Source organism: Bos indicus, chromosome 4, assembly GCF_029378745.1.
Source record: "Bos indicus isolate NIAB-ARS_2022 breed Sahiwal x Tharparkar chromosome 4, NIAB-ARS_B.indTharparkar_mat_pri_1.0, whole genome shotgun sequence".
NCBI lineage: Eukaryota > Metazoa > Chordata > Mammalia > Artiodactyla > Bovidae > Bos > Bos indicus.
This window is the reverse complement of record NC_091763.1, coordinates 7,678,601-7,702,952: the sequence shown is the minus strand read 5'-3', so window position 1 is coordinate 7,702,952 and position 24,352 is coordinate 7,678,601. Positions and strand designations below refer to the sequence as shown.

At 43.1% G+C, this 24,352-nt stretch overlaps 1 protein-coding gene across 1 annotated transcript in view; it reads left to right on the top strand.

The window, feature by feature from the left end:
- ABCA13 (ATP binding cassette subfamily A member 13) overlaps nucleotides 1–24,352 on the top strand; it is a 335,950-nt gene that overhangs the window by 220,650 nt on the left and 90,948 nt on the right. The window contains exons 38-41 of the mRNA XM_070787451.1: nucleotides 3,600–3,756; nucleotides 8,119–8,372; nucleotides 13,602–13,794; nucleotides 16,488–16,597. Coding sequence (XP_070643552.1) covers nucleotides 3,600–3,756; nucleotides 8,119–8,372; nucleotides 13,602–13,794; nucleotides 16,488–16,597 — 714 coding nt within the window. The remainder of the gene's footprint in view (nucleotides 1–3,599; nucleotides 3,757–8,118; nucleotides 8,373–13,601; nucleotides 13,795–16,487; nucleotides 16,598–24,352) is intronic.

Genomic DNA, 24,352 nt, shown 5'->3' with positions numbered 1-24,352 from the left:
GTTTGTTTGGAATCTGGAAAAACTAGGGATTGTGTAAGTGATCAGAGTCTCATAAGATATAATAGGAAAACATGCCCAGTTACAATTTTCCTTTTTCTTTTCTTTCTCTCTATGGAGGAAAAATCAATATTTAAGCTGGAAAGGGAGAATAAGCATCACAAAGGAAAAAGAAACCTAAAAATCTCAGAGAGAAAAGAGAATCTAACTTATATAAAAACATGAAACCTTAACCACTATTTAGTGCACATTTAACACTAAAAGATGAGAGCACAGAATCCTGTTCCATGTCTTGGAAAATTCCTGCCATGTGGGGCGAGGGGCCAGTTTCAAAGGGAGGCTGCTGCTACTGCTGCTGCTGAGTCGCTTCAGTCGTGTCCAACTCTATGCGACCCCATAGAAAACCCCATAAATGGCAGAATAATGGTTAGCAGCCCTCCGACCTCCGGTGTTAAAATATTAAAATGGCATTATAGTTTAATAAAAAATGGAGGTTGTTAGAAGCTACCATAGGTTTCATTAAAAACAGGTTATGCCCTTTGTGTGTGTGCTCAGTTGTGAATGACTCTCTGCGACCCCAGGGACTGTAGCCTGCCAGGCTCCTCTGTCCACGGGATTCTCCAGGGAAGAAGAGTACTGGGCTGGGTTGCCATGCCCTCCTCAGGGGATCTTCCCAACCCAGGGATTGAACCCACGTCTCCTGCATCTCCTGCAGTGGCAGGCAGATTCTTTACTACTGAGCCACTGGGGAAGCCTGCTGAGTGGCACACAGGCTCTTAATTCCCTGACCTGGGATGGAACCCATGCACCCTGAGTGGAATTGCAGAGTTCTAACCACTGGATGGCCAGGAAGTCCTTGAAACAGTAGTTTTAAGTTGTTGGGGAGGGAGTGTTGGCTCATTTTTGGAAGGAATTTCACAGCAACTACAGCTGCCTCCCACAACTGGCTCACAGACCGCTGCTGCTCCTTGTGTTCCGGTTAAAATCTGCTCTGACTGCTGCTGTCTCACGTGCTCATCCAGAGAGCCGCACAGCGGCAGGGTAGTGCTTGTTTATGTCCTGGGGGACAGAGAAGGACAGAGAGTGGCCGTGTGGGGCTGAACGTGAGGCAGGGCTGCTCTCTGTATTTCAGATGGAGACCATGGAGCCATGACCTCTTTGGTAATTAATTTAGTTAATTTTAAAATTAATTTTTATTGGAGTATAGTTGATTTATAGTGTTGTGTTAGCTTTTGATGTACAGCACAGTGAATAAGTTACGCATACGAAGCTCCAACATTTTGGCCTCCTGATGTGAAGAGACAACTCATTGGGAAAGACCCTGATGCTGGGAAAGATTGAAGGCAGGAGTAGAAGGGGGTGACAGAGGACAAGATAGTTGGATGTCATCACTGACTTGGTGGACATGAGTTTGAGCAACTTCTGGGAGATAGTGCAGGACAGGGAAGCCTGGCTTGCTGCAGTCCATGGGTTTGAAAAGAGTGAGGCACGACTTAGCAACTGGACAACATATTTCCACTCTTTTTAATATTCTTTTCCCATATAGATCATTACAGAGCATTGAGTCGAGTTCCTTGTGCTATACAGTAGGTCCTTATTAGTTATCTATTTTTTACATAGTAGTGTGAATTTAGTTCAGTGATCATTAATCATTGAACTGTTTGATGCAACAGCTAATTAAGACCAGTTGCATTAAAGCACTTACCTTCCTCTTGTGTGCTCAAAACTCATTTTCTTCATGCCTGAATTATGAGGCAGACTGTTGACAGAAGTTTCTAACATACTGTATGATTTTATGTTTAATATTAAACATATATAATATTAATATTTTCTGAAATACAAGGATGTATTTTTGATCCAGGGGCAAATACCATAGCTTTCATGTGGATAAGGAATTACACTCAAATCTAAAACTATTTCAAGAGCCTGCTGAGCCAGGGAGAGGGACTTCAGAGTTAAATGGTAGCTGTATTTTTAGTTTTTAAAGGAACCTCCATACTGTTCTCCACAGTGGCTGTACCACTTTACAATGGAATGTGACTCAGCCAATAAAAATGATGAAATGATGCTAACATTGCAGCAGCATGGATGGACATAGAGATTGTTCCGAATGGAGTAAGTCAGACAGAGGAGAAATATCGTATGACGTTCCTTACGTGCAGAATCTAAAAAGAAATGATACAAATGAACTCCCAAAACAGAAACAAACTCACAGACTTAGAGAACAAGCTCCTGGTTGCCAAGGGGGAAGGACAGAGGGAAGCGATAGGTACGGAGTTTGGGATTGGCATTACGCACTGCTGGGCTTACTAGGTGGCGCTGGCGGTAAAGAACCTGCCTGCCAAAGCAGAAGACTCAAGAGATTCGGGTTCGATCCCGGGGTCAGGAAGATCCCCTGGAGGAGGATCCAGTACTCTTGCAGCCCACTCCAGTATTCTGGCCTGAAGAATCCCGTGGACAGAGGAGCCTGGTGAGCTACAGTCCATGGGGTCGTAGTTGGACACTAGTGAAATGACTGAGCACACACGTACACACTGATATATTTAAAATAGATAACCAGCAAGGACCTACTGTTTAGCATAGGGAACTCTGCTCAGTGTTATGTGGCAGCCTGGATGGTAGGGGAGTCTGGGGGAGAGTGGATCCATGTACATTTGTGACTGAGTCCCTTTGCTCCACCTGAAACTATCATGACATTATTAATCAGCTCTACTCCAATATAAAAAAGTTAAAAAACATTAATAAACATTTTTTTAAAAAGTCAGTGACTTCTCTGCTGGCGTCCACATTGAGGTACCAGCTTCCTTTGCTTGGTGGGGTAGGTGGGTTGGGGAGGTCACAGGAGGAAGCTGAGGGGAGTCAACCGTGAATAAATCCTGGCTCTGTGCTCTGGAGAAGGAAACACGAAGAGGTGTTTTCCTGTGAGGAACCTTGTGGGTGTTTTCCTACAGCGTGAGGCCATCTGAAGCCTGTGGGGGCCACTTCTGGGCTTCGCTGTCCACTGCCCAGCTTCGGGTCACACAGAAACGACTCCCACTTCAGCTCCACGTCCTTTCCAGCTGTGGATTCCCAGTCAGGCATCTGAGCCTTGTCAGTGCCGTGGTAAAACGGGGCCACGGCTCCCACCTGGGGGGCTGTAGGAGTGGGGAGGTCAGAGCACACACTGGAGGCATAAGGCATGAAGCCCGTGAGGGCACCCCAGAGAGGAAGCTTTCCATTTTCATCTGAGGTCCTCTTTTTGTATAGCGTTCACCGCTTGTGATAGCTTTAATTCTCACTCTGACAAACAGGTGTCATGTCTGTTTGCTGAGAAGCTGTGAGGGAGGAGCAAGGCCAAGCTCGCCCCACCGGGTGGGGGACGTGGGCCTTTCTTTGGCTCATGAAGCTGCACGCCCAGGCCTGGGTTTGACCCGACCCAGGCTCTGATATTACAGAAAATGCGCTTCATCTTTAGAAAATACTGCCAGCTTTATTAAGTCAAGTGTGCTTCTGTTCATTGAGGGAGGAAGACTAACCAGCCAACAGCATCTCGTCTATGATTCAGTCTCTAGAGAAGGAAGAATTGCAGGTCGAGGAGCACGGCTTTTCACTTTGATTTTCAGGTATGCCACTCTTCCCTGGATGTATCTCGTCTCGAGGATCTTCTCCAGCTCGGACGTCGCTTTCATCTCCTACATCTCCTTGAACTTCATCTTTGGCCTCTGTACCATGCTGATGACGGTCATGCCCCGGCTGCTGGCCATCGTCTCCAAGGCTCAGGTCCGTGACCCTCTGCATGGCCTCCCAGGGGCGAGGGGAGGGACAGAGGGTCGACTCACCCCGAGACCATTCCTTTTCCAACTGGGCTTCACTGCAGATGTGCTGGTGTCCACTGTCTTTACCTCCAGAGAGAGACAGGGACTCCACTTAGCAGAAACATCTGTGCCTTGACACGCAGCAGATCCAGGCTGGCAGCCGCAGGCAGAAGATGAGTTGTTTGTGCTCCTGCTTCCTGGGTGAAGGGCAGACTGAGCAGTGCATTCACGGCCGCATCCCTGTTTGTGGATGAATGACCGATCGATGGTTGAAAGAGTGGCTGTTTGTGTGAAGTGTGTCCTGTCTGGGCATCGTGGGAACAGGGCTCAGACATTCCTGTCTTTGGGCTTGGATGCTCCGGTCTGGCAGCCCACTCCAGTACTCTTGCCTGGAAAATCCCATGGGTGGAGGAGCCTGGTAGGCTGCAGTCCATGGGGTCACGAAGAGTTGGACACAACTGAGCGACTTCACTTTCACTTTTCACTTTCATGCACTGGAGAAGGAAATGGCAACCCACTCCACTGTTCTTGCCTGGAGAACCCCAGGGACTGGGGAGCCTGGTGCGCTGCTGTCTATGGGGTCGCACAGAGTCAGATCCGACTGAAGCGACTTAGCTGCAGCAGCAGACCATACTCTCAGGCCACAGCGGGTTTGGATTTTCCAGGTGATTGTGCCCTCTCCCCTCGGAGCCCTGGGACAGATTTAGATTTGCTGCTCTCAGAGTTTTGGAGCAGAAGGCTTCCCTGTTACTGGACTCCTGGCCCAGGAATATTTATCCGGGTGAGGAGGTGCCTCTCTCAGGGAACCCCTTCCATCAGGCTGTCTGTATCGGGAGGGCCACTTCGGAGCTGTCACTCCAGCAGGTATCAGGGTCCAGTGGAACCCAGCAGTGCTGGCTACCCCCTCCCACCCGCTGACTCTTGTCGGGCCAGTCTCCTCCCTGTGAGGCCTGCTGGGTTTTGTCCACAGTAACTCATCTTCTCTCTTTCTCAGCCTCCCCTGGGCTGCCTGTGGGGATGGACTTCAGAGTTTGAAGCCTCCTCTGCCCGTCTTTCCACACTTTCCCTTCTTGGCTCTGGCCACACCGTTCTCTCCTGACTTCCTACTATCTGTGTGGGCCCCGTTCCTCACTAGTCCTGGCGTTGGATCCACTCAGAGGCTGAGAAAACAGCCTCAGAAAGGCCCAGTCTGGAGGACGAGCTGCTGGTCAGTGTCCAGCAAGTTGGAGGCTGAGCTCCCTTCCCGTGCCCAGACGCACTGGGACCTGATTGATTCTACAGCAACAGCTTGTGTTCTTTTCCTCAAGTTTGTACAGAAGCAGCGAGCTCTGTAAACAAGCATTTTTGGATCCAATTGAAAGAAACAATTTATTCTGGTGATTTTTTTAGATCTGTTATTGACACTAATCTGTATTAGTGTGTCTAGACTTTAAATAGCAAACTAGCAGAACGATTCATTGACTTTAACTCGAGAGAGCATTGAAGTTAGTGGAGGCAGAACAGAGCTTCCTTGTCCCCGTCAGAGCGCTGATATACCATGGATCTCAGTCATGACCTAAATGGGAAGACAGGCAGATTCGAAGTAGACAGTCCCTGCCCTGGGGACGGGTCACAGACAGAAGAGGAGGAGGAGGAGGAGGGTTCTTCTAGACCTGCAGAGCAAACCAACCCAGAGTCTTGAGGTCCTGAGACTGAGGTCAGTGGGATGCCTTGTTGCCTCCCGTTATAAACAGCTTTGTTCACTTGGAGAGAAATCTGCAGGCAGTAAGTTGTTTGCAAAAAAATGAGTCAAGCTCAATTGTTAACAGATAACAAAAGGCATTTCCTTGCTGTTGCTGAGGTCTTTTTTTCCCTTTGCTCTTTATTTTGATATGCTCCACTTAAAAAGATCAACGTCATAAATGGGTGATTTTCAGATATTCCTTTGTAAGTTCAAGAGGTAACATATTCCTATGAAAACATGACATAAGATGAGAAAGGGGACTAGGTTTTCAGACCAGTGCCAAAGACCAGTAGAGCTGGTATTAACCACTATGTAGACAAACAATCGGAGAAGGCAATGGCACCCCGCTCCAGTACTTTGCCTGGAAAATCCCATGGATGGAGGAGCCTGGTGGGCTGCAGTCCATGGGGTCGCTAAGTCGGACACGACTGAGCAACTTCACTTTCACTTTTCACTTTCATGCATTGGAGAAGGAAATGGCAACCCACTCCAGTGTTTTTGCCTGGAGAATCCCAGGGATGGGGGAGCCTAGTGGGCTGCCGTTATGGGGTCGCACAGAGTCGGACATGACTGAAGTGACTTAGCAGCAGCAGACAAACAATATTGTTAATGTGAGCATTTTAGTTTTGACCAAGTCACAGTTTATAAGCAGATATGCACAGAAAAGGCATTTGGGGCTCTAATTCAGGCTGCGGCGCATCTGTCTCTCCCACTGCGGAAGTTCTCTTTTGAGGGATGGGGGATGCAGGTAGGTGAAAAAAATCATAGTTTTTTTTTTAATTTTTATTTATTTGGCTGCACTGGGTCTTGGTTGCGGCACGTGGGATCTTGGTTGTGTCGTGTGGATCTTTCATTGTGGTGCATGGGCTCTCTAGTTGTGGTGTGCCCACTCAGTAGTTTTGGCTTTTGGAAAAAGCTCAGAGTTTCAGTAATTTATGTCTCTACTTTATCAATCTCCAATTGATGAAGTAGAGACATTATGAATCAGACACTTGTGAATTGCTGTTCTGTGACTTTGTGTGGCTACACTCAACACATGTGGGTTATTTACCAAGTTGGTGTTATGAGTTGCAAATAGCTTTGTTCATGTGGTAAGAGATAGTGTGTGACTTTCTTGCAGTCAGATCTGAGTCCTCACCATTAATTAATTATTCCCTGAACTGTCAGATCCTGAGTTAAAAGCTATAATAGTCTCCTGTTTCCATCTTGTTAAAACGGAACCCTTTGAAGTCATATATTATTTGATCCAGGGACATAGTTTTATGAAAAGTGGGATAATAAGCCCCTTTAGGACTGCTTGAAATCTGTAAATAGTGGTAGTTGGTCAAGACTTGAACCAAAGGATCATTAAATGAGCCTTTCATGTTTTTCTCATGTCTGCATGCAAAGGACAGTAAACTGATGTAACAATACATGCCCCCCAAAAGTCATTTTTTGCTTTATTACTCTTATTTTTCAGCTTATTTTTTTATTGAAGTAGAGTTGAGTTACAATGTTGTGTTAATTACTACTGTGCAGCAGTACAGTGACTCAATCATATGCGTCTGTACTTTCTTTTTCATGTTCTTTTCCATTATGGCTGATCACAGGGTACTGAATGTAGTTCCCTGTACCATACAGTGGGGCCTGGTTGTTGATTCATTCTTTATATTGTAATAGCTTGCATCTACTAATCCAAAACTCCCTCTCCACCCCTCCCCTTCCCCTCTGCCCTTGGCAACTGCAGATCTGTCCTCTATGTCTGTGAGTCTGTGTCTGTTTCACGGATCAGCTGATTTGTGTTGTAGTTTGGATTCCACATATGAGTAGTAGCATATAACATTTGTCTTTTGCTTTCTGACTTGCTTCACCTAGTGTAATAACCTCTAGTAGCCTCCATGTTGCTACAGCTGGCATTATGTCATCCCTTTCTATGACTGAGTAATGGTTCATTGTGTGTGTGCACCACATCTTCTTTATCCCTTCATCTGTTGAAGGACATTTCGGTTGTTTCCATGTCTTGGCCATTGTAAATAGTGCTGCTGTGAGCATAGGGGTGCATGTATCTCTTCAAATTAGATTTTCACTGGATATGTGCCCAGAAGTGGGATTGCTGGATCATATGGTAGCTCTGTTTTTAGCTTTTTAGGGAATCTTCGTCCTGTTTTCCATAGTGGCTGCACCAGTTTACTTTCCCACCCCAACAGTGTAGGAGGGTTCCTTTTTCTCCACACCCTCTTCAGCATTTGTAGACTTCTTGATGATGGTCATTCTGACTGGTGATATCTCATTGTGGTCTTGATTGGCATTTCTCTAATACTTAGCAATGATGAGCATCTTTTTATGCCTATTGACCATCTGTATGTCTTCCTCAGAGAAATGTCTCTTTAAGACTTCTGCCCAGTTTTTGATTGGGCTGTTTTGATTTTGTGTTGACCTAAAAGCCTTTTTTTTTTTTGATTTTCTATTGTCCTTGAACCACACTAGTAGAGACAACTCATTGTGAACAGCCATGAGTTTACATTGTAAGGGAACACTGGATGCTATTGGCTGTAAGATTGAGGGTTTTGTATGTCTTCTTTACGAAGAGCTCTCACTTTGACTTCTCTTTCTTTCACTGCACAGAATTTACAGAACATCTATGACGTCCTCAAGTGGGTCTTCACTATTTTCCCTCAGTTCTGCCTGGGTCAGGGGCTGATAGAACTCTGTTACAATCAGATCAGGTACGACCTGACCCATAACTTTGGCGTCGACTCCTATGTGAGCCCATTTGAGATGAACTTCCTGGGCTGGATCTTCGTGCAGTTGGCTGTACAAGGCTCGGTCCTTCTCCTCCTGAGGGTGCTGCTTCACAGAGACCTCTGGCTGCAACCCAGGTACGTCCTGCAGGGCTCGTCCTTGATGGAACTAGTGTCTGAATAAAGATGGAGCAGCAAATCCATCCTGGAGGCTGCGGGACAAGAAACGTTCTGAACAGTGTCGTACCCACACCTCATAGTTAGGGTTTGACAGTTTTTGTTTGCTTTGTTTTTGTTTGTTTTTTTCTTTTCATTGGTGAGTTTCTGACATTAGGAAGGGGAATGACAAAAGAAAAGGTGTCAACCTCTGAGATAATCCACCCAATTCTTAATTGGGTGAGATAATCAACCCAACCCATTAGTCACCTTAATGAATTTTCCTTCTTACAATTGCTCAGTTTTCCTCTTACTCTGATTGTAGCACCTAGGGTGAATTCAGTTGATCCCATAACATACTCTTGACTTCCCTGGTGGCTCAGATGGTAGAGAATCTTCCTGCAATGCAGGAAACACTGATTCGATCCCAGGGTTAGGAAGATCCTCTGGAGAAGGAAAGGCAACCTGCTCCAGTATTCTTGCCTGGGAAGTCCCATGGACAGAGGAGCCTGATGGGCTACTTTCCATGGGGTCTCAAAGAGTTGAACATGACTTAGTGACTAACACTTTCACTTTCATAACATAATATCATTTTGTGGAAAATAGCATCAACTCCTAAAAGCAGGTGTGTAAGAAAGTCAGTGCTGATAACCACTTGCCCTTTGAAGATCCTCTTGTTCAGTTCAGTTCAGTCACTCAGTCGTGTCCGACTCTTTGCGACCCCATGAACTGCAGCACGCCAGGCCTCCCTGTCCATCACCAACTCCCGGAGCTTACCGAAACTCATGTCCATTGAGTCAGTGATGCCATCAAGCCATCTCATCCTCTCTCATCTCTTTGTCCTCCTGCCTTCAATCTTTCCCAGAATCAGGGTCTTTCCCAATGAATCAACTCTTCACATGAGGTGGCCAAAGTATTGGAGTTTCAGCTTCAACATCAGTCCTTCTAATGAACACCCAGGACTGATCATTAGAAGGACTGATGCTGAAGCTGAAACTCCAGTACTTTGGCCACCTCATGCGAAGAGTTGACTCATTGGAAAAGACCCTGATGCTGGGAGGGATCCTCTTGTTATTAGCACTAAAAATGTTTTATTTAATTACTGTTATTCAGTAATGGTGCTGATAATGTCCTCCTCTTTGTTAGGTGAGAATGAAAGTCAGTAGCCCAAGGGGTGTATGTGTACATGATGTGTGCTGTCCACGTGAGTTTGTGTGTGCCCATGTCCACACAAACACATTCTTATACCCGCATCTCTATATTCTCAATAGGATCACAAGTGGTTTTGCAAGGATGTGTGACGTATTGACAGATAACACATTTTAAATATTAAGCAAGGAGTGTACTTTCTTATGTAGGGTCCACAGTGGCATGTCTCTCCCTCTGTAACCCTTGTGGCCTGAATCTGTGGAGTTGCTCTAAGAAAGGGATACTTCATGGAGGAAGTACTAATTAGGGCTATATCACAGGAGAAACTGTTAAATATTATAGACCTAGTAGTAACACTCCATGATGATTTCCTTATAGAATTTCTCCCCCTCAGTCAATTCATCAACATACTTCCTTTAGAATCTGCTAAAGTGGAGAACCATTTGAATACCCATCACAAACCTCTCTTGAGTTAGCCACAATCCCTCTGGAATCTAGATTTCCAATACTGGCAGAGGTTGAAATAGAATTCTGTGTGTCTTTCAAATGTAATTGGTCCTGTATTCGGCCCTCCATAGTTTAATCTATTTTAAAACTTATTTTGTAGAAACCCCTTCAGCAGATTTCAGGGTATTCAATCCTGCTGCAGCATCAAAAGATTTTTCTGTAAAGACTTTGGGTGTTACCCTACATGAAACCCCATGGACTGCAGCATGCCAGGCTTCCCTGTCCATCACCAACTCCTGAAGCTTGCTCAAACTAATGTCCATCAAGTCGTTTGACGCCATCCAACCGTCTCATCCTCTGTCATCCCCTTTTCCTCCTGCCTTTAGTCTTTCCCAGCATCAGGGAATTTCCAAATGAGTCAGTTCTTCGAGTCAGGTGGCCAAAGTATTGGAGTTTCAGCTTCAGCATTAGTCCTTCCAATGAATATTCAGAACTGATTTCCTTTATTTATTTATTTTTACTTCTGTGTACATACTTTTATTAGAATCACTAGTGAAATACATTTTATTGCTATTTGGCAATGATGATGCTTATCAATTAAGGAAAATGTTCTACAAAACACACTAATTGACAGGTTTGATCTTCTTGCAGTCCAAGGGACTCTCAAGAGTCTTCTCCAACACCACAGTTCAAAAGCATCAATTCTTTGGTGCTCAGTTTTCTTTATGGTCCAACTCTGACATCCATACATGACCACTGAAAAAACCGTAGCTTTGACTAGACGGACCTTTGTTGGTAAAGTAATGTCTCTGCTTTTGAATATGCTGTCTCGGCTGGTCATAGCTTTTCTTCCAAGAAGCAAGTGTCTTTTAATTTCATGGCTGTGGTCACCATCTGCAGTGATTTTGGAGTGGAAAAGTATAAGTGAAACCAAATATTAGAATAACGCCCTTGTTATCTGCAGTAAATAGTCAATATTTGTTGTTCTTTGTCATTGTCAAGGTTACAGAATCCAGAAATTAAATATAACTTAGACACTGGGTTACCTGTCACTCCATTAAGAATGACAATGATCTGACCAAATTAATGTGTTTTTAAAATGTAGATCTAACCAGGTCACTAATCACTGCCTGAAAGCCAAGTCCAAGCTTCTCAGCCAGGCCCTTCAAGCCTGGCAGCTCATGCTCAGGGCCGCTCCATGTGATGTCCCTTCTGTCTCCACCTGTGACATTGGCCCTGATCTCCAGTCTGGGCTGGTCCTTTGCCAGGACGGCCTTCCTCATCTCCAGGACCCTCCCTGTAGGTCCTCCTGCCTCTCCAGCCCAGCATGACGTCCTGCCAGTGTTTCTGTTACAGCTCGCATTTACCATTAGGGCCGTCAGTGTTGTTTTAACGTGTTTGTTCCTCTCCTCTACCTGACTCTATAAATTCCTTGTGCAGGAAATATTTTACACTGTTGCAGTGAATTCCTGGAAAAATAGGAACACCCTACCCTCTGCATCTGGGCAGACAGTTCCTGCAGCCCTCCTAAGTGGACTGTCTCCCGCCTGACTTGGTGCCGGCTCCCCACTGCCCTTGCCCACCCGGCGCCTGCTTACAGCCTGCAGTCCCTCTGTCAGCCTGTGTTGTCTGCCCAGACCCAGGACCACATCAGAACCTGCACTCCAGCCACACACGAGTCAGGTTGGGTGGGTTTTGGTCATGGGGTGGGGGGTCAGGGGGAGGTCCCTGTTTGTTGTCTCTCTGGTCTGGAGGCAGTTTCTGCTCTCTATATCCCAGTTGCCAGCTGGGTCTGAGCAGCCACATGGCCCAGGGCAGCGTCTCCCTTCTGATATCAGCTGCACTAAATCCCTGCAAGGACCTGCTGCACCAATGCCCACCAGGCTCCTTCCTCTTGACACAGATGCCGTTTTTCATGATTGTCAGTTGGAGGATGGCCAGGCAGCTCGTTTCTGAGTACAGGGGCATGAACTGCATGTTGTGTTGTGGGGAGGAGGCCAACGGGCAGTGACCTCACTCAGAGCCCCCCACCCACCAGATCCACTTGAGATGAAACCAGTAGATGTGCTGGAGCCCCAAGCCCTAAGAGCAGACTCTCTGGCCTGAGACCAGGCAGCAGGCACAGAGCTGCCCGGCGATGCTAATGAGGAGATGGTCGAAACTGCTGATGGGTCTTGGAAACAGGAAGGGATAAGGTGATGTGTGTCCTGGTGGAGTGAGAGACAGCCTCTGGATGACCAGACAAGGCTGAGGGCCATAGAACGCACCCTCACCTGGGGAAGGGCGCCCAACAGTCAAGGAGAAAGTGTCAAATTCAGTGAGTGTTCGTAAATTGAACACAGCTGCGATACCTTCCCCCAGTCAGTAGCACCTGAAGTCCCCTCAGAACCCCCTGTCAGTCAACCACACTCTGTTTGCTGTTCAGTCCCTAAGTCGTGTTTTTGCAGCCCCATGGACTGCAGCACACCAGGCTTTCCTATCCCACTCTATAGACGGATTCATTTCTTATGCTTTTGAACGTTATATAAAATCCATCATATAACACATACTCCTGCATGTGTAGCTGTATTTTCTAATCATCTGTGTTGTGTGTTGAGAAAATTATATGTTTGTCCAGTCATGATTTCAGGTATGAAAAAGATAGTACAGGGAAAGGGGCTGGGGGCACTGGAGTCTAGCTCTAGATATTTTATTGTATTTTTAATACTTTTAAAATTTTAAAATAGCTTAAGACTCATAAGAAATAGCAAAATCAGTCCAGAGAAATTCTATGACCCTTTCACCCAGCTTCTCCCAACAATACTGTGATAGGATAAAACACAGTACACTACAATATTACATTGATAAAACAGGAAATTGATGTGGGTGCAACACTATCTCAGTGATCTGTACTCATTTAGTTACTAAAATATTGGCTTATTACAGTTTGCAGAAATTGGGATTTACTCGAAAGGCAAAATGCACCAGAAAAGAAAATCATAAAGATTAGAAAGTGAGCTGGCTCAGATTTAGGGAAAATAAATCAGAGGCGAGAGTTAGCTTTGTGCTCACCTGGCAGGTGTCTGTCGCGTGCCTCCCGTGTATTCTTTTACACAGTCCAGTGCGTGCTGCGGAACTGTAGCACTTGGAGACTTTCATGTATAATCTAGTTTATCAAGGGGCTTGTTTGCTCCAGGGCTTTCCTGCTGACTCAGATAGTAAATAATCCACCTGTTAATGCGGGAGACCCAGGATCAATCCCTGGGTTGAAAAGACCCCCTGGAGAAAGAACTGGCAACCCACTCCAGTATTGCTGCCTGGAGAATTCCATGGACAGAGGAGTCTGACAGGCCATAGTCCATGGGGTCTCAGAGTCATACACAACTGAGCAACTAAGTCTTGGCTTCACTTGCTCAAAGTGGTCGGACTAGTTGATTTCTTACAACTTTGTGATAAATTATTTGTCCTCTGGCACAAAAGTCTGGCGTGACTTTATTGTTCCTAAAATCAGCAAGTGGTTTGAGTTTGGTGTCCATCCGTGTCACCGTTTGGATGAACTCTGACCTTTCTTTCCCCCTCAATTCTTCTGGCCCATCTCCCAGGTGTGAATTAACTCTGAATTATCTATCCTCCCAGGGGCCACTCTGCCATTCAAGGCACAGTCACATCTTCCAAGGACATAGATGTTGAAAAAGAGCAAGTGAGGGTGCTGAAAGGCAGAACCAGCGGAGACACTCTGGTGCTGTACAACCTCAGTAAGAGTTACAGGGGCTTCTTCAAGAGCACGACCGCCGTGCAAGATATCAGCTTGGGCGTACGCAGGGGAGAGGTAAGAGACTTCTGCCTGTACCTTTTCTGCTGCAAACAGGCCTCAGTCTAATTGTTGATCTTCTCATGTTATTCCCTTAGAATATCTGACATCACAACTGAAAGCATCTGCACATTTTAGGAATCTCTCCTGGATCTGTATAAAGAGTCGGTTGACTTTCGCTAGTGAAAACTCTGCTGATTGATTGATGGGGTTTATCCTCTTTCATAATTTTAAAAATTTAAGTGATCAAGGTTGGTGTTGTTCAGTTGCTAACGCATGGACTGTAGCCCACCAGGCTCCTGTGTCCATGGGATTCTCCAGGACAGAATACTGGAGTGGGTAGACATTCCCTTCTCTAGGGGATCTTCCCAACTCAGGGATTGAACTCGCATCTCCTGCTTGGCCAGCGGGTTCTTTACCAGGGAACCACCAGGGAAGCCCAAGTGACCCAGGACTTTTCATTGTTGTTTGGGTTACAGGGTGACTCTCCATTGAGTGCAAATATTTTATAAATCCGATTAATTAAGGAAAACACTTCTAACTCCTGTTTGAACTTCAGTACTCTTTAAGTGGCCAATTAAGCCATCTAATAAAATGTTACTCTGAAAAAGTAAAAACTCTCACACACCACAGCTAGCTTAGAGTTATTTTTCATGAACGTGGCATTAATTCTAGTAGAAGTGTTTTTTCTGAACTGACAGAAGCCACGTAAATTGTTCCTGATGCATGCTTAACGCATAAAGGGAAGTCAGTTCTGGAAGTGATTACTTTTAATTAACTGTTAAAATAAATGAGACTATCTTGCATTCATATTGTTCCAAACTTCTGAGGAATTCAAAGTAGGTTATGTGGGTATCTGATTGGTATCCAAGCTCTGCTGTGAGTGGATCTGAGGTAGAGAGGAGCCGAGAGAGGATGGATCCGTGCCTACCCAGGGACATGGCACCCTGCACCAAGGTGTGCAGTCAGACAGGACAGATGTTAAACAAGTGTTTTTTTGCAGGGTTTGTGTTTGCTGCTCAACTCTAGAACTAGTATTGTGATTTTTGCCATCTTATGGAACTATTTTTTTACCCTCGCTTAAAAAGAAAACAACTTCCATTTTGCTATTACTTCTCCATGGCTTCCATGTTTGCTCAGTGTAAAGAACCTGCTTGCCAGTGCAAGAGATACAAGTTCAATATCTGGGCTGGGAATGACTCCCTAGAGGAGGAAGATCTTCTGGAGGAGGAAATGGCCCACACCAGTATTTTTGCCTGGGAAATGCCATGGACAGAGGAGCCTGGTGGGCTACAGTCCATGGGGTCTCAAAACAGACATGACTGAATGACTAACCAACAGTTCCTTCTTCGTGATAGATTTAAGGAGTAAGAAAAAAACCTTGAAAAATGTCCTAAGAGAAATGCTCCAGATATCTTAAATGGTCCAGGATGCATTCATCTTGGGATTCTATTCACTAGGCTTTATTTGAATGTCTGAGTTTAATGACTTAGATGTAAAGAATTGTGCAAAAGCCTACGGAAAACACCGAGATGGCTATGCTGTGCCCCTTTCCCTCCAGGAATTAATAATTGGGCAGGCTGTGGGAGGTCATAAACAGTGCCCAGTGTGATGTAACAGCGGATCAAGGTTGAAAGGCGCAGAGTGAAGTGAATGGTCTCAGAGCCATAAGTCTAGAGAGGGTGGCGGGGGTGGAGCCTGAGAGCAGGGAGGCAGGAATGGGCGGAGTGGGGAAGCAGGAGTGTGAGAAAGTGGGCTCTGCTAAACTTCAACCTCAACCCGGAGGGTAGAATGTGCTCCAATTACCTGATGGTGTTGTACCTGGGGCAGCAGCTCCGGTGTGGTCTGGCTGACATGAGTGATGGGACAGCACAGATCTGCAGCAGGATGGCCCCATGTTTCAGAGGGTAGAAGAGACCCACTAAGGTGGGGAAAGCATAGGTGTTGAAGCAGACTGCTCCCAGAGCTACAAAACAGGGCTCTGTGCTAACCAAGTGGGCTCAGCCACAGGAAACCCAGGATTCAGGGAGCCAGGAAGCCAGCAGTGCCCAGACATCGAGAAACAGGTGTCCTGGAAGGAGGTCAGTAAGGATAAGCGTCTCGGCTTCCACCACAGCATCTCCAGCTAAGAATAGCCTAGGTTCAAGGTAGACACTGGGCTGCAAAAGACAGCGGGGCCGTGTTCCACACAGAATATGACACAGTGAAGCAGGAAAAGGTGACCTGATGCTGATTGTGATCATATGGAAATAGAGGGCTTTCTTCACTAGTTGTCAGGCTTAGGCCATCATCAGAGTTAGAGGACAGAGAGAGATTCAGAGACAGAGGAAGGCACTGGGATAGTCATGACTATGATGACGTGACTCCTAAAAATCCTGTGCCAACCGGAGGGACACAGGAACCTGTGATGTGGGCCCCTGTCTTATCAGACAGGATTCAGCATAATTTGTGGTAATTGCACTTACTTGTCGTGCTCTTTCATTTTCCAGACGTGAATATATTGTCTGTGAATTAATGCTGAAATTATACCTCTCAAATGTCACAGTGATTTCAGAAGTACTGTGTGAGCTATAAAGTGCTTTATACACTTATTTTATGATTGTAAAAGGCTACAAATAATACAAACCAAAAGTAGCACAAAAGGAGTTGAAAGCAAGTGCCGTTTCTGATGTAATTTTGATTTTATGGTCTGTTTCTTTTTCTGCCTTCAGTGCTTTGGGCTTCTCGGGGTGAACGGGGCTGGGAAAACCACCACTTTCAAAATGCTGACTGGGGACCTGCCTCCAAGCTCGGGACACGCCGTCGTCAGGACTCCCACGGGGTAAAGTCCACGTTCCATCACGTTATTGCCTGTAGAGATGATCATCAAATCTAGAGAATCCCAGCCTCCCCCCATCCTGTGCTCTAAAGTCAGAGGAGGTCATTGGCCTCCAAATTTATTTCCAGTGACCACTGCTCACAAGAGGGGAAAAAGGCCTCTAAGAGGGAATGAAATGGACTTGATGTTTCCAGCCAGAGGGTGGTGAAAGCAGCCCAGGGCCACCCTCTTCCAGCACTGATGCTCGGTGCTCTGCCCCATGGAAGCCGGGTGGGTGGGAGTGGCCGGGGCCGGCTTCTTCTGCTTTGCCACGGACGGGGTGGAGCTTCAGACGGCTCACTGCAGTGCAGGGGCTGGCAGGGGCGGGGTAGTTTCATTTGTTTTACCCCCAGACTTTGCCTTTCTGGCAGTTCAGCAGTTTTCCGTCTGTCCCATCTGTGTGCCGTGCGTATGTGTCCTAATAACCCTTTAGCTGTTCCCCACGCCCACCCTGTACCCTGCTCTTCTGAGCATCAGTGCTGTACGACAGGTCCCGGCACATATCCTTCTGCTTTTCCTGCTAGAGCGAATTAATTGTAACTTGATAATAGATTTCAGAAATCTCTCATGGAACTGACATAAAGAACGCGACAGGCATTGTGATACGTTCTCTGAGGGTCATTATATAAATAGCCACCAAGTTCTCAGTTTCATAGTCTGTCTACCAGGAATCCTAGAGTTATCTCTTAATAGACTTGGAAGTAATTTGCTTGAGATTTTTATATATAGGTTCAAATAAATTCATGGAAAAAATTTCAAAAATATCATAAGTACTCATTAATTAGCTAATTTTTTTTTTTGCATTGACAAATAGTTATCGTCCATCTATGACGTGCCAGGCACGAGGAGAACAGAAATTCATCCTCTAATCCTAAAATCCAGTGTTAATATTTGTATGTCTCCTGCTCGTTGTTTATACACAGGTGTCCATGTGTATGGATCTGATTTTATCACTTTCTGCATATGTGTAGGCATGTCAAGTGTAGGTGATTAAATATGTGGGGAGAAGCGTATTTTAAAATCAGACACGATTATAAAGATCACTGTGTAGACTTCATCTACACTTATTCCATAAACAGTTCATAATCCTCTTCAGGAATAGTTATTAAAAGGTTTAATTTTTCACAAGCCTGGTGGGCAGGCAATTTCATTGTTAGATTGATTTGCATTTCTTTAATTACTCGTGAACTTGGCAGAGTGCTTTCCCCATATCTGTCTGTTCCCTAGGGTTTCTTTCTGCCAATCACCTGTCATGACTATGGTTCTTTTTTATAAGGTTGTCTTTTTTACTCATTAGGTAAGAGTTTTTAATATATTCAACTGGCAATATATTCACATATTCAATATCTTCAACGTGCTTTATATGTTTCAAGTATTACCTGTTAGTGGTTCCTTGTATTTTAATTTTGTTGTAGACATTCTCAGTTTTGATAAGACAGTTTGTTCTTTTATTCCTTTGTTATTTCTTCCTTTTTGAGTCTCAGGAAATTCTCTTTCTATGATGATAAAGCTATTTTCTTTTCAGAGGCTTCTTTTCTATATTCATGTTTATTATTTGCATGGAGTCTATATTTGAACATATAATCTGATTTTTTTCCAGTCCAAGATTCCAGTTCCAGTTTGTCTAAGGCCACCTTCACAGCCATGTGTCTTTTGTCTGTTTTTTTCTTTGCACCGAGTTCGCAGCTAGGCTGGGACTCACTTTCCCTCCTTCTGTTTCAGATGTATACTGGTGAGTTGGTCCCTCCTGACTGTTTTTCTAGTTTTTCATTTCCAGAATAATTTGGACCACTTTGGTACCTTTATGAGTTATCATTTTTAGAATCATTTTGGTAACTTGTATAAAAGTGTCACAATATTTGAATCTTGATTGGAATGGAGTCAAATTTATTTTATATTTTGAAGAGATTTACATCTCTATGGTAGTTTGTGTTCTTTATCCTTAACTCTGGTACAGAGCCATTCATTCAGGTCATTTAAAAAAGCGTCATTTACTTGTTTTGCACTTTTCTCTGTAGAATCCTTGCATATCTGTTTTAGATCTGCAGTGAATTTGTCTTCATCAGGAGGTAATTCATCTCTTGAAAATGCAAAGTGTTAATTGTGTCAGATTCTGTGCGATCCTGTGGACTGTAGCCTCCCAGGCTCCTCTGTCCGTTGAATTCTCCAGGCAAGAGTACTGGAGTGGGTTGTGATTTCCTTCTCCAGGGGATCTTCCTGACCCAGGGATTGAACCCATGTCTCCCATGTCTCCTGCATTGCAGGTGGATTCTTTACCCACTGAGCCACCTATATAGTAGTATATATGTCAATCCCAAACTCCTAATTTATGCCCCCCCCCCCACCCTTACCCTTTGGTAACCATTCGTTTCTTATGTCTGTGGATCTATTTCTGTTTTGCATATAAGTTATTTTTTTCAATGTAGAGAAAAAATGTAAAGCTGTTTTCACAATTCACACTGGAGTTTTGACTTTATATTGCATTTATACTAATAGATTAACTTGAAAATAACTGGTATGTGAATGTTGGTCTTTTCTGCAAACCTTCTATATTTTCCATTCATTGAAACAAATCTAATTCCTTTTAAAAAGTATTTTATTCCATCCAGAATACAATATTTATCCTAGTAATTCATGAAAATCTTCTGTTTCTCCTATAGTAATGCTTCTGATTCCTATTTCCTTTTTGCTTTCCTTAAAACCATTCAGGCAATGTTCAATGGTAGTGTATCTTACTCACCTAATAATAGTGTTTTTTTTTATTTTTTCCCTCCTCTATTTTTTATTCCAACTTTATTGAGATATAATGGACATACAGTAGTATCATTTTATAAACCTGTGTAAATTGAAGGAGTACAGCATAATGGTGTACATATATCATGGAATGGCTTACGTATATCATGAAATTAGTATCACAAATTTAGTGATCATCGATCATCTCATATAGATATAAAAGAAAGAGAAAATTATATTTTCTGTGTGATGAGAATTCTTAAGCTGTCTTCTCTTAACCACCATCATGTATAGCACACAGCGGTGCTAATTGTATTCATCGTGTTGTACACTTACATCCCTAATACTTATTTATCTTATAACGGCAAGTTCGTGCCTTTTGGCTGTCTGCATCAGATTCCCCTTCCCGCCATTCCTGCCTCTGGTGACCCAAATCTCATCTCTTTTTCCATGAGTTTGTCAGTCTGAAGTGTAATTGGCCTATAACACTATGCTAGTTCCTGGTGTGCAGCGTAGTGATTAGCTCTTTCCATACATTACAGCAATATCACCAGGGTGATCGAGTTACCATCTGTCACCACACAAAGTTATTATGTTATTATTGACTATATTCTCCACACTGAACATTTCATCCCTGTGACATATTTATGTCACAAATAAAAGATTGTCGATTATCAATCTGTCCTTTTATTTCTGCAGCACACTCTATTTTGTCAGGAATTTAAATATTTTATTTGTTAAATTTCATGCATCATTTAAACTTACGATTCATAACAAAACTAGTTGTTTTGTTGAAAAAAATCTGATGTTAAATCCGTACTATTAATTTGTCATTGTTTAGTCATTCAATCGTGTCTGACTCTTTGCGACCCCTGGGACTGGGCTCCTCTGTCCATAGGGTTTCTCAGGCACGAATACTGGAGTGGGTTGCCGTTTCCTTTTCCAGGGGATCTTCCCGACCCCCAGGGAGGGAACCTGCGTCTCCGGTATTGGCAGGCAGCTTTTTTACTGCTGAGCCACCATGGAAGCCCTACTGTTAAGTTACTTCTATTTTTTTGTTATTTTGACAACAAAATATTTCTCTCTTCCAATGAACCTATTTACTCGATTTCTTTTTTTTTAATTATTTATTTATTTTTAATTTTATTTAATTTTTAAATTTTACATAATTGTATTAGTTTTGCCAAATATCAAAATGAATCCATCATAGGTATACATGTGTTCCCCAGAAGTATAGTTGATGTACAATGCTGTGCTAGTTTCAGATATACAGCAATTTGATTCAGTTATACATATAGTCACAATTTTTCATAGTCTATTTCAATGTAGGTCACATTACAGAGTATTGAGTAGAGCTCCCTTATTAGTTACCTGTTTTATACATAGTAGTATATATTTATCAATCCTGATTTTCCAGTTTATCTCTTTCCCACCTTCCCGTTTGGTAACCATAAATGTTTTCTACATCTATGACTCTATTTCTGTTTTATAACCTATTTACTTAATTTAAAATTTTAAGTACCTACATGGAGTTATAACTATGATCATCTTAATATTTGTATTTTTCCTCTCTCTGTACCTGTATAGTTGTGATTTTTTTCTATTAAATTGTCTTTGTACTTTCCAGACTATGACTGTTTTACTTTAAAAAGAACGAAAGATCGAATTTACTTAGTAATTCAAATGTTTTTCAGTTTCCAAATTTATTAAATTTTGTCATTTTTTAACAAAGTCACAGATCAGTTTATTTTACCAAAGTTTACAATCGATATTTAAAAAATAGATCTTCCATTTTATTTTGCTTCAGCTGAGAAAATCACACACCAGTTTTTCTAAATAATACCTTCTAAAAAATTCTTGTTTTTAATATTTTATTTTTAAACTTTTTATTTTATATTGGAGTATAGCTGGTTAATAATGCTGTGAGAGTTTCAGGTGCACAGCAAAGTTACTCAGCCATCCTTCCCCAAACTCCCCTCCCAGCCAGGCTGGCCCATAACACTGAGCTGAGTTCCCTGTGCTCTACAGTAGGTCCTTGTTGGTTATCCATTTTAAACACAGCAGTGTGTACATGTGGCTCCCAAACTCCCTAGCTATCCTTTCCCTCCATTCTCCCCACCACCCCCAGCAAGCCTAAATTCATTCTCTAAGTCTCTGTTTTGTAGATAAGTTCATTTGTATACTTTCTTTTTAGTGCGCATTAGGTTCATTTGTATAATTTCTTTTTAGTACACATTAAGGGATGTCATGTGATGCTTCTGTTTCTCTGTCTGACTTCACTCACTATGACAATCTCTAGGTTAAATTTTGTCATTTTTATTAGCCTTTCCATCATACTTTTCTCAGTTTAGTTATGTTGTTTTATTTCTAACTTGATTTGAATGAATTTTAAAATCTTTTTCTTTAAATAAATTATCAAACCAAGTCTATACATATGTTTCTTTGTACAGATTTATTTTAACCCTAAAAATTTCATAAGTGATATTATTGCTGTCATTGCTCTGTACATAATATATATAATTTTGATTTCATCTTTCCAAAATTTACTTACAAGGATATTTCTACTATCTCAAAATCTTGTGTTTCTTGGTTTAATGTATTTTTTTAAATGCCTTTTAAAATTTTTAATTGAAGTTATAGAAAAGAACATTTCAATGAATTTTTACAAAAGTGAAATACTTTTGTAATCTGTGTCTCTCTCAAGAAACAGTTCAGGACTTTTGTTCAGTAGTTCAGTTGTAGCCAACTCTTTGCAACCCCATGGACTGCAGCACTCCAGGCTTCCCTGTCCATCACCAACTCCTGGAGTTTGCTCAAACTCATGTCCATTGAGTTGGTGATGCCATCCAACCATCTCTTCCTCTGTCATCCCCTTCTCCTCATGCCTTCAATCTTTCCCAGCATCAGGGTCTTTTCTAATGAGTTGGCTCTTTGCATCAGGTGGCCAAAGTATTGGAGCTTCAGCTTTAGCTTCAGCATCAGTCCTTCCAATGAATATTCAGGACTGATTTCCTTTAGGATTAACTGGTTTGTAGTCAAGTGACTCTCAAGAGTCTTCTCCAGCACCACAGTTCAAAAGCATAAATTCCTCAGTGCTCAGCCTTCTTTATGGTCCAACTCTCACATCCATACATGGCTACTAGGAAAACCAGAGCTTTGACTATATGGATCTTTGTTGGCAAAGTAACGTCTCTGCTTTTTAATTAATGCTGTCTAGGTTTATCTTAGCTTTTCTTCCATGGAGCAAGCATCTTTCAATTTCATGGCTGCAGTCACCATCTGCAGTGATTTTTGAGCCCAAGAAAACAAAGTCTGTCAGTGTTTCCATCGTTTCTCCATCTATTTGCCCTGAAGTGATGGGACCAGATCCATGATCTTCATTTTTGGAATGTTGAGTTTTTCACTCTCCTCTTTCACTTTCATCAAGAGGCTCTTTAGTTCCTCTTTGCTTTCTTGCATAAGAGTGGTGTCATCTGCATATCTGAGGCTACTGATATTTCTTCCAGAAATCTTGATTCTCGCTTGTGCTTCATCCAGTCTGGCATTTCCCATGATGTACTCTGCAAACAAGCAACGTGACAGTATACAGCCTTAACATACTCCTTTTCCAATTTTGAACCAGTCCATTGTTCCATGTTTGGTTCTAACTGTTGCTTCTTGACCTGTATACAGGCTTCTCAGGACACAGGTGAGATGGTCTGATAGTCCCATCTTCACAGGACTGTACCCCTTAAATCCCTATCCAGTCATTTTTCCCCTTCAAAGGTAACTCCAATTATATATTTTTAAAATGTAAATTAGTATATTATTATAAGGCAAGCTTTTATCACCAAGACTCTGACCACGACCCAGAACTTTGGCAGGTAACCCAGAAGCCAGTGTGCCTGCCCTGTACCAGCGACATCCCCTCTATGTAGAGGATCCCGTGTGGCTTTATCTCCTGAGATTGCCCTGGACACAAGCGTTTAGACTTGCTCATTTGTAAAGATCTCATAGGACTTTTCAGACTCTCAGTTTACAGGTCCCCTCTTCCTTTCTTTCTTTTCTTTCTAATCTGCCTTTGATCCTGGGCCGTTGGATTTGGAGAGAGCTGCCTGTGGATCACACGATTGCGTACAAATGATGTGGCCTGATGTGATGCTCTGTCCTGTTTCTTACAAGTTGCTGCTGGGTCCAGAGTTATAATCAGTCTTTGGGTCTGTCCTTTGGCACAAGTAAGCAGGAGGTAGTATTTTCGTGTTTTGATTTTTCATCAGGAAGCATATGATATTTGGTCTTGTCACCTTTTTTGATGCCTAATGCCAAGGTTAATGCATTAATTCATTGGAGATTGCAAAATGGTTATGTATTAACTTGTCATTTTGTTTTCATTTACTAAATGGAATAATTTTATAAGTAGTTTCTGTTCCTATATTTTATTTCACTACCCAGAGGTATATTTCACATAAAAAAAGAACAGATAAATGCTTGCTTTTGTTTTTCATTTCTATCTATTCAGTTTTCAAGATAACCAATTCCAATCACCCTGAGAGGTGAAAAATTAGGAGTTGTTTGCTTGTTTGTGTTTGGTTGTATTATTCTAATTTTATTCTGATAGGTTTAGAATATATCAGACATTTACTTGTGCTTCATTATTCCTTTCGCTTCTTAAGATGGCATTTTTCCTACCTCTCCCCATTCCTCCAGTCTGGCTTCCTTATCCTTTAACTAGGAATGATGTTCTTAGATGTCGGAGATTCAGAGAGGTCTGATATCCAGCAGCTGGTGTGCACTCCTCATGCAAGGACTGTTCCCATTCTTGGCTTCTGTGAGGACAGTTGGAGACCTGAAATCATATCTGTCTTACTCCAAAGACTGTATGTCCAGTTGTTCTGCCATCTATTGGCTCTTGTTTGCTTTGTTGTTTTTAATTTAAGTTTTGCTTTATGTTATAGTTGATTTGTATGGGCTCTTAACTGTTACAATCATTGCTGTCTGTGGACAGAG